General features: G+C 42.3%; 1 protein-coding gene across 3 annotated transcripts in view; it reads left to right on the top strand.

Moving 5' to 3' along the window:
* LOC139050284 (heat shock factor protein-like) overlaps positions 1-16,236 on the top strand; it is a 143,306-nt gene that overhangs the window by 79,550 nt on the left and 47,520 nt on the right. For 2 of the 3 annotated variants that reach the window (XM_070526506.1, XM_070526517.1), the window contains exons 5-6: positions 6,032-6,312; positions 13,492-13,660. In XM_070526506.1, the coding sequence (XP_070382607.1) occupies positions 6,032-6,312; positions 13,492-13,660 (450 nt within the window). The remainder of the gene's footprint in view (positions 1-6,031; positions 6,313-13,491; positions 13,661-16,236) is intronic. The other variant, XM_070526511.1, reaches the window with a different exon arrangement.

Raw genomic sequence — 16,236 nt, 5'->3', positions numbered from 1 at the left:
GTAGAGGGTCACCATTGTTTAACAGGTCCCTTTTCACAACCTGCAGCTCTTGCCTATGTTTTGTGGGGCTGGAGTAGGCGTGGAATGCCTGGGAAAAGAGTGCTGCTGCGACGCACCCAATGGGGCGAAAGTGATCTGTCGCAGCATCATTCTTTTCCTGGGCATTCTGTGTCTGCTCCAGCCCCACGAAACATAGGCAAGAGCTGCAGGTTGTGAAACGGGACCTGTTAAACAATGGTTACCCTTTACAACTGCTCAGAATGCAGGAGCGCAAATCAGCGAAGCTTCATTGTGAAACGGAGAAAGAAACAGTGAAGAGCGCAGCGGTACCTTACTCACTGGGAACAAGCAAAGTCATTGCAAGAATTTTTAAGAGCTACGGTGTGCAAATCGCCCGCGTGCCTACCTGAAAACTTGGCCAACAGCTGGTTTGCGCAAGAGAGCCTTTGAAGCACACTGACTACCCGGGAGTGATCCACAAGATACCATGCAAAGAGTGTGACATGTCGTACATCGGTGAGAGGGCAGAAATTTTAAATGGCGCTTGAAACAACACATGAATGACGTCAAGGGCCACACAGCCGCAAACGCCCTGGCGGAACATCGCGAACTAACCGGACACGACGTTGATTGGGACTCGGCAGCCATCATAACAACCAAAAAACACTTATCTGCCCATTTGCGTTTAGAATCTTAGTACATTCAATCAACTAAACACACAATAAACAGGATGTGGGTAATCTTCCCGAGATATACACCCGCACGCTGCACCACCTCACCCATGAATAGTCGCGCGCCCATGCTTATATCTTCATTGTGATCAAGGGACCCATACGGGGCCTGAAACATCACGTTCTCTATTTTTTTTTTTTTAATTCTTGACGAGTGCATGTTTTTTGGCACCAATTTATATATTCAGTGAATGCTTTTGAGATAGCTGAAGAGATGTCAAATCATAGAAGATGTGTAATGCTTGTGAAAGAGAAGGTAAAAGCACACAGGAGAGACCAAGAGAAGAGAAGAGGAAGAAGAAAGGGTTAGATTAATGATGTCTGATTAAACGGACTGTTACATGTTGGCGCAGTCACAGTTTTGAACCATGTGGGTGTCGTTCACCATTGCCCAATATGAAGATAGTCATCTACTGGCGAGGAACTACCAGGAAGATGGAGACAATGCCATCGAGTTACCTGAAAAGGTCAGCACACTGAACCTCTTGTCCTACTTAGCCAATTCAGCCAATTCAGCACTTGAAAATCTCGAATTTGTTGGCTCAGTCAGAGTGAATATGCGTGTGACTGACTTCCAACACTGGATTTACAGTTCAAGTATCCAAACTGTAGTTAAAAGTGAAACTCAAGCTGCTGGCCATCTCATACAACACCTATTGAAAAATCAGCAACAGCAAGTGCAGTGGCAGCTTCTGACTATATTGTTGTCAACACTCCGATCAACAAATCAGAGGTGCAAGAACTTATCAACCATATCCTTTTAGGAAATGCAAAGAAATGGTTCGAGTTCTGCATACCGATCAATACAGATGCAACATGGGTTGAATGGCAAGCTAGCTTTCCACAAGCCTTCGCTTTGAATCCCATAGAATGCGGGGAAAGGCTATTACATTCAAGCATTGAGAAGGATCTGTCAACTAGTACTTCTACGAAAAATGTTGGCTTTTGCAATGAGTCGACCCCGACCTGCGGGAATCATCAATTGTGCCACTGGTTATTCTTGGATTGACAAAGAGTTATCAGCATCTAATCACGATGAGACAACCTGTGACATTGGATGAACTCCAACAGTCACTGAAAGACATTTCCGATGACCTTTTACTAGCCAATGACTAAGAAAGCAACATCATTAGCCGAAGCTGTACCATTGAATCCCCAAAAAACCAGGTGCCCTATGGCCGCAGTACTACAGTGAATTATGCTGAAATTCACTCAGCCAATGAAATGACTCGACAGCCGGGACAAGTAAATTAGCTGGTAAGCCCAAACTTTTCGTTCTCTTTGGAGACGCCAAAAGAAAGCATTTGCTTGGCGAAGTCTGCGGCAGACCTACTGTACGCACAGATGAGAATCAATGGAAATGCCATTGAAGTATCAGTTGACACTGGAGCATCAGTCCTCATAGTTAATTCTCTACTGATTTTGCAAGATCAAATACTCAGTGGCAAAGTTGTCAAACTACACAGTTACAATGGATGTTCTCGAGTACTAGACAAGTGGACACGCGTGTGCGTGGAATTTCAAACAAACAATATAACTATAGAAGCACTACTCGTTCATGGCACCACATTTAATTTTATACTGGCATGCCCTGACATGAAGAAATTAAAGATAACTATCACATGGCGCGATGAAGTCATTGTTGACATCCCGGTCGAGACATTCCAGTTGAAGGCATGTACAGACTCTCAAATGCATGTCAGGTTGGTCAGAGAGAGTTAAAATGTACCGACACAGTTCCCGGAGCTGATTTACCCTCCTCCAGTGAACATAAGTGAGGTGCCATTCAAGCACGGTGACATGACACCTGTTAAAAGAAAGCCCTGTGGGATGTCCTATGAAAAGAAGAAATGGCTAAAAGAACAGTTACAGGGCTTGCTAAATGCTGAAATTATTCGACCATCAACCTTTGCATCTCTGATTACAATTGTGCCCAAAGATGATGGAACTTTCAGGATGTGCACTGATTGTAGACTTGTAAACTGTCAGGCAGATTTATTCCCATACCCTATGCCAAGAATGGATGATATTATTGCCGAGAAAGGCAGATGTACATGGTTTTCCCGCATCAAGTTTTGCAAAGTTTATTGGCAGATTCCGCTGCAAGAAGGCTAACGCAATTCACGGCGCTTGTTACTCCTTTCGACATTTTCAAATACATCCGACTCCCTCTTGGTTGAAAAAATTTTAGTGCACGGTTTCAGAAGATCATGACCAGCATGCTTAGCGAATTTATCAGAATTTTGCACAACATGTATGTGGATCACATCATCATTACTCAAAGGCTTGTGATGACCACTGCTCGCATCTGTCCCGGGTACTAGGGGCACTTAGCAAAGCTGAGCTAAAGATTAACTTAATGAAGAGCGAATTCTTTAAAAATATTATTGTCTTCCTAAGGATAGTACTTGAGGAATAAGCAAAAAGCATGAAAGAAGGGTCTGTCAAGCACACCTCTCAGCTGACCAAACCATATGATGTGCATTCTCTTTGAGTGTTCCTGGGGCTCGCTGGACATTTTAGGGCTTTTATGAAGGACTACGCCCTAAAGACCGAATTCAGAGAAAATGATGACACGAAAAGATGCTCCATTTTTGTGGACTATTGAATGCGAAGAGACTCATCAGGAGCTCGTAAAAATTATGTCATCTGACCTGGTGCTGACGATACTGGACTTCTCAAAACCCTTCGAGTTAAACACCGACGCTTCCCATTATAGTAGTGGCGCTGCACTATACCGGTGAGATGAGAGTGAGTGTCCAAAGAGACAGCTCAGAGTCATTGAACATTACTCATGCACATTTACTAAGGCAGAAGTTAACTACCCAATGATGGAAAAAGAAGCATTGGCAGTTGTAATGGCCTTTCATTATTTCAGGACGTACCTGAAAGCAAACTGGAAGGCAAACACTTCAGCCTATTCACTGACAACCAAGCACTGACATACATTCCTAATCTCACAACCTAAAGGATGACTGGCCAGGTGGGTGAGTGACATACAGCAGTTTGCTTTCGAAGTCGCTCACGAGCCAGGAGGCTTGGGGTGCACACTGTACTTTGCGTACCATGGCAAATCGGAATGGCTTCCCGCAGACCACCTGTTGGGAATTATGAATCTGTTGGTGCTGCAAGAACAAAAGAAATCTGAAGACCAAAGAGCAAGATACAGGACTGCCTCGCAAAGATATTATGACCGCCGACATTCAGTAAAATGACCGAACATACAAGTAGGAGATTACGTGCTTGTTTGGAGGGGTCTGCAAGGATCAAAGGCTCCCTTTACAGGACCCTACAAGGTTGTGAAGACCACACACCAGCAAGGCATTTTAAAGACTCTGTGCTACAGTGGACTACATTGAGACGACATCTGTGAACATCATGGTACGATGTCAACCCAGGAGGGTTGACGACAAAGGGGAGGCCCATGTAACGCTCGTGAAAGAGAACGAAAGAGTACACCAAGAGAAGAGGAAGAAGACAGGGTCAGATTAATTATGCCTGATTAAACAGAGCTGCATCCAATTCAGAAACAAATGTCATTGCAATCTGTTCACAGTGTTAACAACAATAATGTTTTCTGCACTTACTGACATGCCCAGAAAAAAAGATTTCAGGTATTGCTTTTGCATGTAATCATAACCTACTGGGCCTGCTCCTTGAGGTGACGGAGGTCATGATGAGCATTGCAAGCAAAATTCATCAATAATCAACTCACACCTGTGCTTCGACTTCTCTAAGTCAGAAGGCCAATGCACTGCAGCCAAGCAAAGCCAAAAAAGTGTGATCTTGGGGCATCTCCCCGTGTCTAGTCATACACCTTTTCTTTTGTTGGCTTTGCTCTGAACGATTTGGAAAGAACCTTATTGCTTTTTAGTTGTTCTGTCATGCTGTAAGTAAACTATAGTGCCTTGAAAATGAAGACTTGCACAGGTGGAATGTTGGATCTACATTAAGGTAATAACAGCTGCAACAATACAACGGAAAGGTCATTAATAAAGTAACCAAGACTCAACACAAATGTAAGCTGCACATGAATGGGGATGTATGTCCATGTCGAGATTACATGAAACTCATATAAGTTAAGCAGGGGGCTGTATTCTCTGTTGATCACATTTGGAGATGCCTTCATTTTTGCATATGGCATACAGTGATGCCTCACTGGAATGAGGCATTTTGCCCACTGGCGTATCCAATCAGCATCCATTGAAAGTGCTATCCCTAAAACTGATTGGGCGAGAATACTTATCTAAGAGCAAGTACACACTAAGTAGTTCAGCAAATACAGGGTTTGTCTGGAAAATAGTAGGACTGAATTTTTGTTTTAATTTATTCACAATTTTGACACATCGATTTAATAGTGTTCAAAATATGCCCCTTCTGCATCAACACAGCATTTCCAGCAACTATGCCAATCATTGAAGGCTCCCTGGAATGCAAAAACTGGAATGCTCTACAGCTCCCTCATTACAGCCTCTTGAATGGCCTGGTCTGAGCCATCGTACATTCCTTTCATGACCCTTTTCAGTTAGGGGAACAGGAAGAAGTCTGTAGGAGCAGCGTCTGGGCTGTAGAGTGGTTGGGGAAGCTGTGTGATGCCATGTTTGGTCAAGAAATCCATGAAAGTTTTACTTCTCCGCACTTCACCGCATAATGCAGCTCTGACAAACAATTCATTGTGCAGATGACAAGGCATTTTGAAGGGGTTCACTTTAAACTCGATCTACACTCCGTGAAGGCTTGCAGATGACTGGCAACTGGTGCGCTCGTAGCTAAGACCCCCCCACCACCCAATTAGCGCAGTAACATCCCGCTCCTTCACCACTTTTTGGTGGGAAAAAATCAGTACTTCTAATTTCCAGACAAACCCTGTACGTGTGGTGCTAGCTTGCATCTATACTTGCCATGTACAAGCAGTAGCAACAGTTTAGAAAAGAACTGTAGTCAAGGGGCAAGCCTGAGAAGCTTTTAAGGCAGTGCAACAGCAGTGCTGCCACATTCTGTTTAATTAAGGCAGGGTGTTTGCCAGGCACTGAGAAGTTGGAACAAAGAACAACCCCTTGAACATGGCCGACAAAAGCGAGACATAAATAGTCCATAGATAAATGTTGCCAAGTGAGCCACCAGCAAAATAGCTATAATGAAAACTATGCCGAGAAATTAATTATCATGAGTTCCATGTTAACGGTAATATAGCTCATGAGTAAGTCTTGGTTTACAGTGTGAGAAACTTTTTTTTCCACTTTTCTGACCAATTTTAAGACCATTGAATTTTAATGGTGTCTCGTTTTTTCTTTGTGCAGCCTGGAAGTTCCCAGTATTCTGAAGGCCCTGTAATTCACGATGTGACTGACCTGATGGAAGAGCTTGGTGACACAGGCAGCACCGTTGCTGCAGAGCCGATGACTGCTGCCCAGTCCCCGAGGCCAGTTGTGGTCTCTACACCTTTGACACCTACGCAGTCGTCGGCTTCACCAGCGTTCTCTAGTGATTTGGATGCTGTTCCTGTAGTGTCCAGTCCTCTTAGTGCCACAGATGCCATGGAGCCTCTGTGTTTGCTCGACTCTTTACCGGATGCAGAGAGGTGACCGCATGCTTTCAGTACTAGTAGAAAGGTTGACCATTTAGCAGCCATCTATTGCAAAGTTTCGAAGTAATGAGGAAACCTACAACAAAATGACAGCATTAATTGTGTGTTCTCTCCAGTGGAATTCTTCAGCAGGCTGTGAGGGCAAATTTATTGCCTGGAAGAGTAATGTAGCTGAATTAATATGATCCAAGATCATGACCCGCTGCAGTAGCCCAGTGGTTATGGTGTTGAGCTGCTGAGCTCGAGATCGGGGGTTTGATCCCGTTGGCACCGGCCATATTTCGATTGGGGCGAAATACAAAATGCCCGTGCACTTAGATTTAGGTGCACATTAAAGAACCCCAGGTGGTCAAACTTGATCCAGAGCCCTCCACTATGGTGTGCCTCATGATTATAATGTGGTTTTGGCATGTAAAACCCAAAATTATATCTTTCATTTTAAATCCAAGATCATGACAACTGTGCCATTTACACCATTTTGAGAGTTGTACTGATTTCTGTGCTAAATTGTGTCAAAAGCAGAAAATTGGCTGAAATTGTACGGCACTGCACTGACCTGACTAATTGCAGTGATATGACATTTAGGGGGGAGGGATGCCCATTCATGGTGTTTGAAGAAAGTGTGGTTCAGATTTATCCAAGCACTATATCACTTTATTTCACCTCCATGCATAGCATGCCGGCGTGTGATGCAAGTCATGAGACACTGCAAATTCGCATAAATGTTGCCAATGCCAACATTCTTTAATCCTTTCAGGGTCAGTGACGTAAATATACGGCACCGTAAACAAGTCCAAAATGGTCGATGCCATGTATTTACGGCGCCGTCTGTACATTTAAAAAGCGTGCCAAATTCCTAATTTTTTTATTTCCTGGCTTGTGCTGCCACTATGTTGGAATACAGGGAATTTTTTTCTCACACCTCCCTCTTTCGGTTTTCGGTGCATGGTTTGTTTTAGAGCTAGTTTGCTCTAGCACGTCTATATACTACCACTCGCACATTGGCGCGCGCGTGGGTGGGCAGCAGTTTGGGTTTTGTTCTGCGGGCGGTTTCGGCTTCTTGCACTCGCAAAACTGATGGCTATCTCGTTACCAATCGCTGAAAGGGCAGCCGCCTGTTTCTCGCTCGTTTAGTGCTCACAGGGGTGAGCATAGGAAGGATGCCGCCGTGCATGCATTTCCTTTTTATTTTTGCGGGATACTCGTAATATCTAATTGCCTATGATTGGCGATAACATGAACATTAGCAGAAGTTTGTCACACGTGTTGCTTTTTTTACAGGCACACAACCACATAGTTTTCCTGGGTGTGCTTACCTACGCGATTCGATTAGGCTATGGATGTAAATATTAGTGTAAGAGCAGGAACATTTGAGACTGGCGAAATATTTGCGTGTGCAGATATTCTAAGCCTTGAACTATAACAATGCATCAAATTTTTAATTCTTATAAGTTTATTTCCTTTTTATTGTTGTTATTCATGAAAGAAAAGTACATATATACCAATGCAAAATATTTTTTTCTCACTTTACGGTCACTCTAGAAAAATTACAGTAAATTTTTTTTGAAATAGGTCCCTCAGAAGAATTGGAGTCTACAATAAAAAAAATCGACCCTGGGCGGTCGCTTATGGCGAAAAAAAAAACGACCCTGAAAGGGTTAAGAAACCATCTAGTACCATGCAGAACATATTCTGTGGATCCGATGGAAAGACCCAGTTTCAAAATTATATAAACAAGTATGGCTTTTTTCCTTATAAAAGTAATTACATTTTCAATTTGACTCTGAAAGTTTCAAGAGAATTACATAATTGAATTCTGTACTAAGAATACTAGAAGGAATTTTGGCTCAGTTGTCTACTTGCTACTCCAGTGTTGCTGTTCAGCCAGCAGGAGAATGATGGAAGTACATGGATTTGCCTAGACTACATCCTTCTGCCTTCAAATGGCCTTGTAGATTCTTACAATAATGTTTTTGGGCCTCACACTGTTGCAAGTTCTACGGTAACAGTGAATCTCATTCAGCCTCTAATTTTCACAATTCGGAACGTTGCTCACAAAAAGTAATTTTTAGAATATAAGAAATAACTTCAGATGTTGGATGCTATTTCTCCATCATCATCGTCTAGGTTTAGTGACACACGTACTCAAAAGTGTTATGATTTCTTTAAATGCCAGAAATTGAAGAATGAAATAAATTTATCAATATAACACACTTAATTGCTTTAGTGAAACATTGTTAAGATAGTACACAACATATTGGACCCCTAAAGAACAACAAAAAAAAGCTGCATTGGACTTTCTTCGTAAATTCATGCCTAATCAGCAGAAAAATATAAGTACTATCCTTAATTATAGTGGTGGCTAAATGATTGCAGTGTGTAATTTCCCTATAGTAATTTCAATATATGATGGATTACATGAGTTGGCATACAGCTGTAAAACATAATGAAATGGTTGTCACCCCATGAATTAGCCACTGCCAAGAACCCCTGTTATTCATCAAAAATAATTTCTTTATTAGCCTAGGGCTTCTAGGTCACTAATTTATTTCTTTATTTTTCCTTTTTTAATATAGTGACACTAGCCTTTGCTTCACATGTTGTCACATTGTGAACTAGTACATGAAACCTTGTCCCTTTATTTGATACCAGGCACTTCAGCTCACGTGTTTCCTATATGCTTCTCCTTTCCCCTTTCAGGCTCCCTCAAGGAGTGTCATGTGTCATTTCTATACTCCTGTGTTAATTTTCTTAGAGCACCCGTCTTGATGGTGCTGTGATCTGGCATGTGCTCTGGCTGCCCCTCCAATATGGCATAGATGGGTGTTTCGGTTGTGTTTGAATGTCCAATAGAAAAGTAGGGGGGAAAAACTCATGCCTGCATCTAGAAGCCGGGTTAAAGGGACTGTCTGCCGCTCGAAACATGTCTTTAGATTGTGGTGGGAGTCTGAGCAGTCATATTGACGGAAACGAGCATGCTTGTATTCCATAAACAAGGAATTTTTTTTTTGTTTGGCTCTGAAAGTGGTGCAAGAATGGCACGTGGCGTCGCTTGATGGTGAGACAGTGCAACCAATATGTGTACCGTCACATGAACAGATGCGCAGGGAGAGTTATTTTGCTGGGATACAATTTCGTATTGCCTGAAATTGTACTTTATGCACTTCTGATAACTTTTCTTGAGATACTAATTTCTTTCTGGTTTCCCACTAGTGTGTGTTAGAGTGACTCGATGTCCTCCTCGCCCGCCGCTCCGTACAGGGTAGAGACAACCACAGCGTCTACTACAGCGTTGGGCACACGAATGGCAGAAAAGGGGTTTCTTTGAGTTTTTGCGTTACAAAATTATGTTTTCTCATATAGTCAAATTATAATCCGAGAGCTATCATGTCTGTAGGTTGTGTGTAAGTCGTAGTTTGATTTTTCCACGTATTATCGCTTGATAAATTAAATTAGTTCAGTAAATTCCTTGCGTCACATGGAGGGCCTGGGTATGGGTGGTTCGAAAATCTTTTTGCCAAAACGATGTTCGACGTCGACGCTGGATTTTCTGTGGCATGGGCTCCTTAAAGCTATCGCATTAAAAGTCCAAGTGCGATAAGCTCCCATTGCGCCCCACTCACTTTGTGCTTTAGGCACGAGTGAAAGTGCGAGGGTGAGGCAAGAAAGACGGTGGCTTCACAAGTGCCGCCTTCTTGCGCACTCAGCACGGCTGAGCACATACGCAGCCGCACACCCTGCTTTAAAGCGCGTTTATAGTCTAACGTTATCAGCGTATGGGTGAGCATCACTCAACATCGGGCGCGTCGGAACACGTTGGCCGCGTCTGGTAAAGTTGGCGGCACCAATGCGTCGAATCATCGGCCGAACTATAGACGCTGTTGTTCTTGCCAACGTGACGTAACGTGTGCGTGCACTCATGCTACGTCAGACTATATTTAGCCCTTTGGAAGTAATCTGCCGTGTGTGCAAAGAGTGGACATGCCGAGAGAGCGTGGCATTGTGTAAGCTGTCTTCCCGCACTTTTAGTATTGGAGGTTGCATAATCTCGAGTTTAGGTGACTTGGAGCGATAGGCAGACGAAGCATTCACTCCCCGCTACCGGTGCTTTTTATGATAGCATCATCCCAGTGCAGATAACACTATGAGCTGCAGGAGCGGAGTGCACGCGAATGTGTGGCTGGCTTCGCTTAATTCGTACTGCTGATGTGAAGATATCATCGACGTGGCATGAAACCGTATCACTCATCGCCAACTCCCAAATTCACCAAAATGAATTGTTTTCTTATTGAAATTAGCTTTTTTTTATTGCCCGATAATTCAGAAAATTCTGCGGCCCCTTTTCGTGTAAGGAATATTGATCGGCGACTGTACTTATTTGCATAAAAAGTAGAATTTCAATACAACGAAATTTCTATATAACAAATTTTCAATTTTACCTACTTCGTTATATTGTGGTTTAACTGTATAATGAATTCAGCAGGGAGTAATCTATTAAAAGCCTTTGAGAGGTCAAGACAGACTGCGTCGATCTGCTTATTATTATTTAATGAGTTTGCAAATCATAAATTGTTTCAAGGAGTCGTGTCACTTTAGAAAGACGATGTTGGAGTCCATGCTGATTAGCTGACAATGACCTGGTGTTCTCAAGGTAGGTGTAGATCGATTTAGATATTACATGTTCGAATAGCTTGCAGCATACACATGTTAATGATATTTGCCTGTAATTTTCGATTTTCTGGCTTACCACCTGATTTGTGCACTGGTACGAACTTGCCTATAAGCCAGTCGTTAGGGACTGTGCTCTGAGCAAGTGATGCATCGAATATAACTTTTAAATGCAGTTCCACCCATTTGGCACACCTTTTCAAAAAGGTGTTGAGAATACCATCTTGTCCTACCCATGTTTTGCTGTTTATGTGCAATGGAAGTGCTAAAATTATTTCATAACTACCCACTGCGCCTGGAATTTTTGAGCTTGAGATGTTGAGTGGGATAGCGCACCATCAGATTGTGGTGGTACAGAGAACACCAACTGAAAAAAATCTGTTATAACAGCAGGCAATCCCTGCAGAATCAGTGATCACGTTATTATTGACAGCAATACTACATGAATCATTTTCTTCCTGGGACATATAATGCCAGAACATTTCCTCCCAATATCACTTTTTGCTTCGGCAACTTGCACTCTTAACTGTGCAGACAGGCTAGATATCTTCGCTCGGTCTTTTGTTGCTTTTTTTCTCTGACGGCTTATTTTACTCTTCAGTTGGATGATTTTTGAAAACACACTGCTGAAAACATTTAGCCCAATATTTGTGGTTCCTACTGGAAAGAAGCAGTTTCTGCTAAGCAGAAAACTTTTTTTTCCTAGATCATGTCCCTTATGAGCTAAAACAATTGAAACGTTCAAGCACTGTAGGCAGTCGGAGTAGAACATTGTTTGTTTTTTTAATATTTAGTAAGAATTGTTTTTCTTTTCATTTTTCTTTTTATATTATCAGTGTAAGATTGTAACAGTCTCATTGTAAAAAAAAATGGTAACCTTCCAATAAAGTTTGTTTTTGCAAAACATGTTACATATTAAGCTCTAACATGTCTTTTTGAGGTTTATATTTTGTTTTATTTTATTTGAAAATACCTTACAGGGCATATGCAAAGCATTGAGTAAAGGGGGGCATTAGAAAAAGAAAGAAAGAAAAAAAAAAGCACTACAGGAAAACAATTGAGGTGAAGTACAGGCAAATACAGCAGTACACCAAGATGCGAGAACCACGAAAATGTTTAGAAAACATGATTGCAAAACATAGTTACAAATGAAAAAATGAAATATATATTGTATGAATACTCAGGAAAGAAAAATTACATCTAAGGGTAGCATACAAAACATTGGATCATTTAGGACACATATTGCTTGCACACATAATCTTGAGAAAGTACTTCCTTTTTTTTATCTTTCTGTTGGCATATAGCATGTTATTTTAACCATGATAGTAGACTAAAAAATTCATTACTAAAGCCTACAAGAATGGGCCCCTCTTTTTTTGTGTGATAAAACAGCTAGGGCTCCAAAAACTGCACCTTTGACATGCTACAGAGTGTAGTTAATGAGTTGTGCACGCGCTGCAGAGTGCTGGGGGCTGAACGAAATGTAAGCAATTAGCTTTGTTGATGCACTGACGTTGTGACACTCGTGGAGCTACCAATAGCTTCACGAGTGTCTTGCAACTTTGAAAGTTGGAAATCCACAATGCTAAGCCACTGTAGAGATCATGGTGTAGCAATTCTTGAACACACAATTAATGGCACTTGGCCAATGTTTATGATTAGTATTGTGGAAAATACTTGCAAGCTAATTGTTCTGGAATTATTTATGCTCTAAGTTGCTGGATGTAGAAACTTTCTTTACTGCTATATTGCTTTAAAACAAGAATATGTTTGAGACTCTTCCTGGGAATAAAAATTTACCCGAGTCATTACACTTCTCACAGCTATCTGCTCCAAAACATCTTTGGGTTTCTAACCCAGTATAGTGTATGTTTATAGCTAGTTTAACCCTTTCCGTGCCATGGATGAGCTGGGTTCGTCTGTGAGTTTCTAGTGAAAATGACCAATGATGAGCTCAGCTCACTGAAGACACTTTTCATTCATTTGCAATTTTCATTTTCACGTTGGTGATGCATTTCATTTTCTTGTATATTTTGCTGTTAAGTTTGACTTTTGCAATTAACCAGTTAAAATGTCATTAATAAACAGTTAAAGCATTGTCTGCATTGACATTCATAAAAAATTCAGCAGTAAAACATATGGCCAGTTTTGGTCAAATCTCAGGATAGTAGGGTGGCAAAGAAAGCATTAATTACACTGTCAGTTCAAACCCACAAATTCACCTAGGGCCACATGTATGATGCATTTTTTTTGTCACGGTTATAGCCTTGCTATGCAACAAAAATAAATTGTATCAGTTAACTGCACATTTTTATTGATTATTAAGTGATAATAAATTTAGTAAAGCAGAAACTTCTATGTTAAGTGTTTATGTTTTTTGAAACTTAATCACTGCTTTAAAAAAAAGTATGGGTCTGCTGTCAGTTTCAAGTATTGCTGCTGTATTAAGTTCTCTTCTGTGAGTGTGTTCTATAATTATACGCAAATGTTTTTGATTTTCCGCAGTTCGAATGTGCTGCAATGTGGCATTGAAGAAGTCGTGGATTCATCTGAACCTAGCCCACCAGAACCAAATGAAGCCTCTCCTAAAGGTCTTGATGTACCAGTTTTAAAGGCTCCACAGGTTGTGACACCTGCTGCTTCCACCGTCAGGCTGGTCAGTTCTCCAATCTCTGTAAGTTGTTATGGCATAAGCTATGTGTTTATTGATCCTCTCCATGAAACTTTGTTGATAGTGAAAATACTGGATATGGTTTTAAACATATTTTTTCACACTTGTGTTGATGAAGTGTTAGAGAAGTTTCATACTAGTGTCACATGGGCATTTTGGAAATCTTCGAACCATTAGTATATAGATTCATCAGTGAAGTAGGTGATGCTACATAGGAAGTTTCATGGCCACCAAATCAGTAAGTCTATAGAGTTGACAGTGTAGTCACGTGAAACTCAATCAAAACCTCAAGGACAGTCAAGCAGCTGGCATGGGCACGCTTGTCAATAGTTTGTTTACACTGGTGTACTATAATCCATTCAAAGAAGAAAAAAAAATTGGCTGAGGCTTAGTTTGGTTAAGCCTAGTCAGATGCGAAGCATATTGGTGGCTAAACTTGGTAAGTAACTTGTCGCCGAGCCACATACTGAGCACGTTGCTTGGCCAGACGTTCTTCCCGCTCTTCATCAGTCTCTGTAGCACGCCGCAACCTTTGCTTCTCATTCCAACGAGCAGCTCTGTCTCCAGGAGGCATCTCACCTCGTGAGTGTCTAGCAGAGGCAAGCGCAGCTGCTTATATACCGCCGTGACGCCGCGAGCGACGGCGCGAGTTGGAGCCCCGTTTCTCCTCTGTCGTGACGTCACGGTGTCACGTGGTCAGCCTTGAAGGCGACGCCACGAGCGACAGCGCGAGTTGGAGCCCCGTTTCTCCTCTGTCGTGATGTCACGGTGTCACGTGGTATTGAAGGCGACACCGCCGCGCCTGAGGAGCTGGGTTGAGCTCTCGAGCGACGGCGCGAGTTGGAGCCCCGTTTCTCCTCTGTCGTGACGTCACGGTGTCACGTGGTATTGAAGGCGACACCGCCGCGCCTGAGGAGCTGGGTTGAGCTCTAGTAATATGTTTCGCATAAAATTGACCTAAGGTCACGATACTCCATAATGCGAAATTTTAGCGCAGCTGTATATGTGTTTTCATTTCGCGATAAGTTGGCCAGCGCAGACAATCTGTCTCGTGCAGCAGGTTGCAAATGGAGTGAAGTGTGGCGCGACTGCCTCGGTAATCAGGATATCATGATAGGCAGCATGTGGGTGACGTATGGGCACGGTTCACAGAAGCCACCACAGACTAACCTCCACTCATGCAGCGCTTTGTTTTCATATATGGTATCGGCGGCAACATCGGTGAACAGACAACATGCACTACTCTGGCTCCATCTTGTAGCCATCGTCACCGCAGAGCCTGTCTTGCTCAGCACTACGCTTTTCTTCTCGCGCTTTAGCCATATCCTCCTCCTCCGCTTTCCTCCTTGCACTTTCTTCACTATCGCAGTCTTTCATTTCCCGCTGCACTCCACATTTGCTCTTTCATCCTTTGCTGCGCTCGTTCACTTGGTGACGAGAAATGCTGACGCTTGCCGTAGGAACGGCCGCCTAAGAGCTGTGCTCTAAAATAATAAGTACGTTGGAACATGGAGGAAGGAAATATACTAGGAGGGAATGTGACATGATAAAATTGAAGCCAGAAAAAGTTGGCCTAATATGATAATGTCGTGGTAGGTTTTAGTATCTCCTACCGCCACTCTCAGCACGTGCTCTTCTGAAAGGAGCAGGTGCGACAGCAACGTACAGTTTTCACACTCGCACATCACAATGCAAGAAGCTACCTAAGTGTGTATATTACAAGAAACAACCAAATTTTCACAAGCTTATTGGGAGAAAATGTGCACGGAGCAGTTAGCAAAGCACTAGAACAAGTGCACATGGAATTTAATCTACCGGGAACCATACATTCTTGGTGTGTAGAGTTTCTTACACTGCTACTTAAGGGGACACTAAAGCGAAACAATAAATCAGTTTAGACTAATGAAGCATTGTTTGAGAACCCTGCAGGCAGTCATATCAAAAAAATAATTTGATTATTAGATGAGAAAATGAAGGTCCAAGTATCAGTATTCGAATTTCGCGCCGAAACCCCAGTGCCGGTACGTCAGCATGACGTCAGGGATTCCAAAGTATGTTTTCGCATTTGGGCCGCATTGGCTGAGTAAAGGTTCTCAAAACTTGCCATGTTTAGTATTTGGTTCCTTTAGAACACAACGTAGTCAATCTGTACCGCTATATATAGTTAGTAAGCCCTAGAAGATACCATCAAAATCCAAGATGTCACAGCCACCAGGTGCGGGAACTGAAGTAGGCATCGCCACCCGTATTTCGTTCTTGCGCTTTTTCTGGCCTACCAAATGTCTTATCGTTGTAAGAGTGTTGTTTTTGGTGTTGTAGAAAGGTAATTTACTGGTTCAGAAGAAATCATTTTTCACTTTAGTGTCCCTTTAAGCAGCAACCACATGCACACAATATTCAAGTAATGTGACAAGTAGACCCTGTCCTGCATCAATGTGACATCACGATAAAAAGTAGCGACAAGTTTTCATGTTGTCTGAATAGATACAATCATGCACCCTTAAAAAACACCACAAACATACCATAAGGCCAATGTTTTAAAGGGACACTAAAGAGAAAAAGGATTTCTTCTGCATCGG

This window comes from Dermacentor albipictus, chromosome 1, assembly GCF_038994185.2.
Source record: "Dermacentor albipictus isolate Rhodes 1998 colony chromosome 1, USDA_Dalb.pri_finalv2, whole genome shotgun sequence".
In the NCBI taxonomy this organism is placed as follows: domain Eukaryota; kingdom Metazoa; phylum Arthropoda; class Arachnida; order Ixodida; family Ixodidae; genus Dermacentor; species Dermacentor albipictus.
This window is presented reverse-complemented; position numbering and strand designations above follow the sequence as displayed.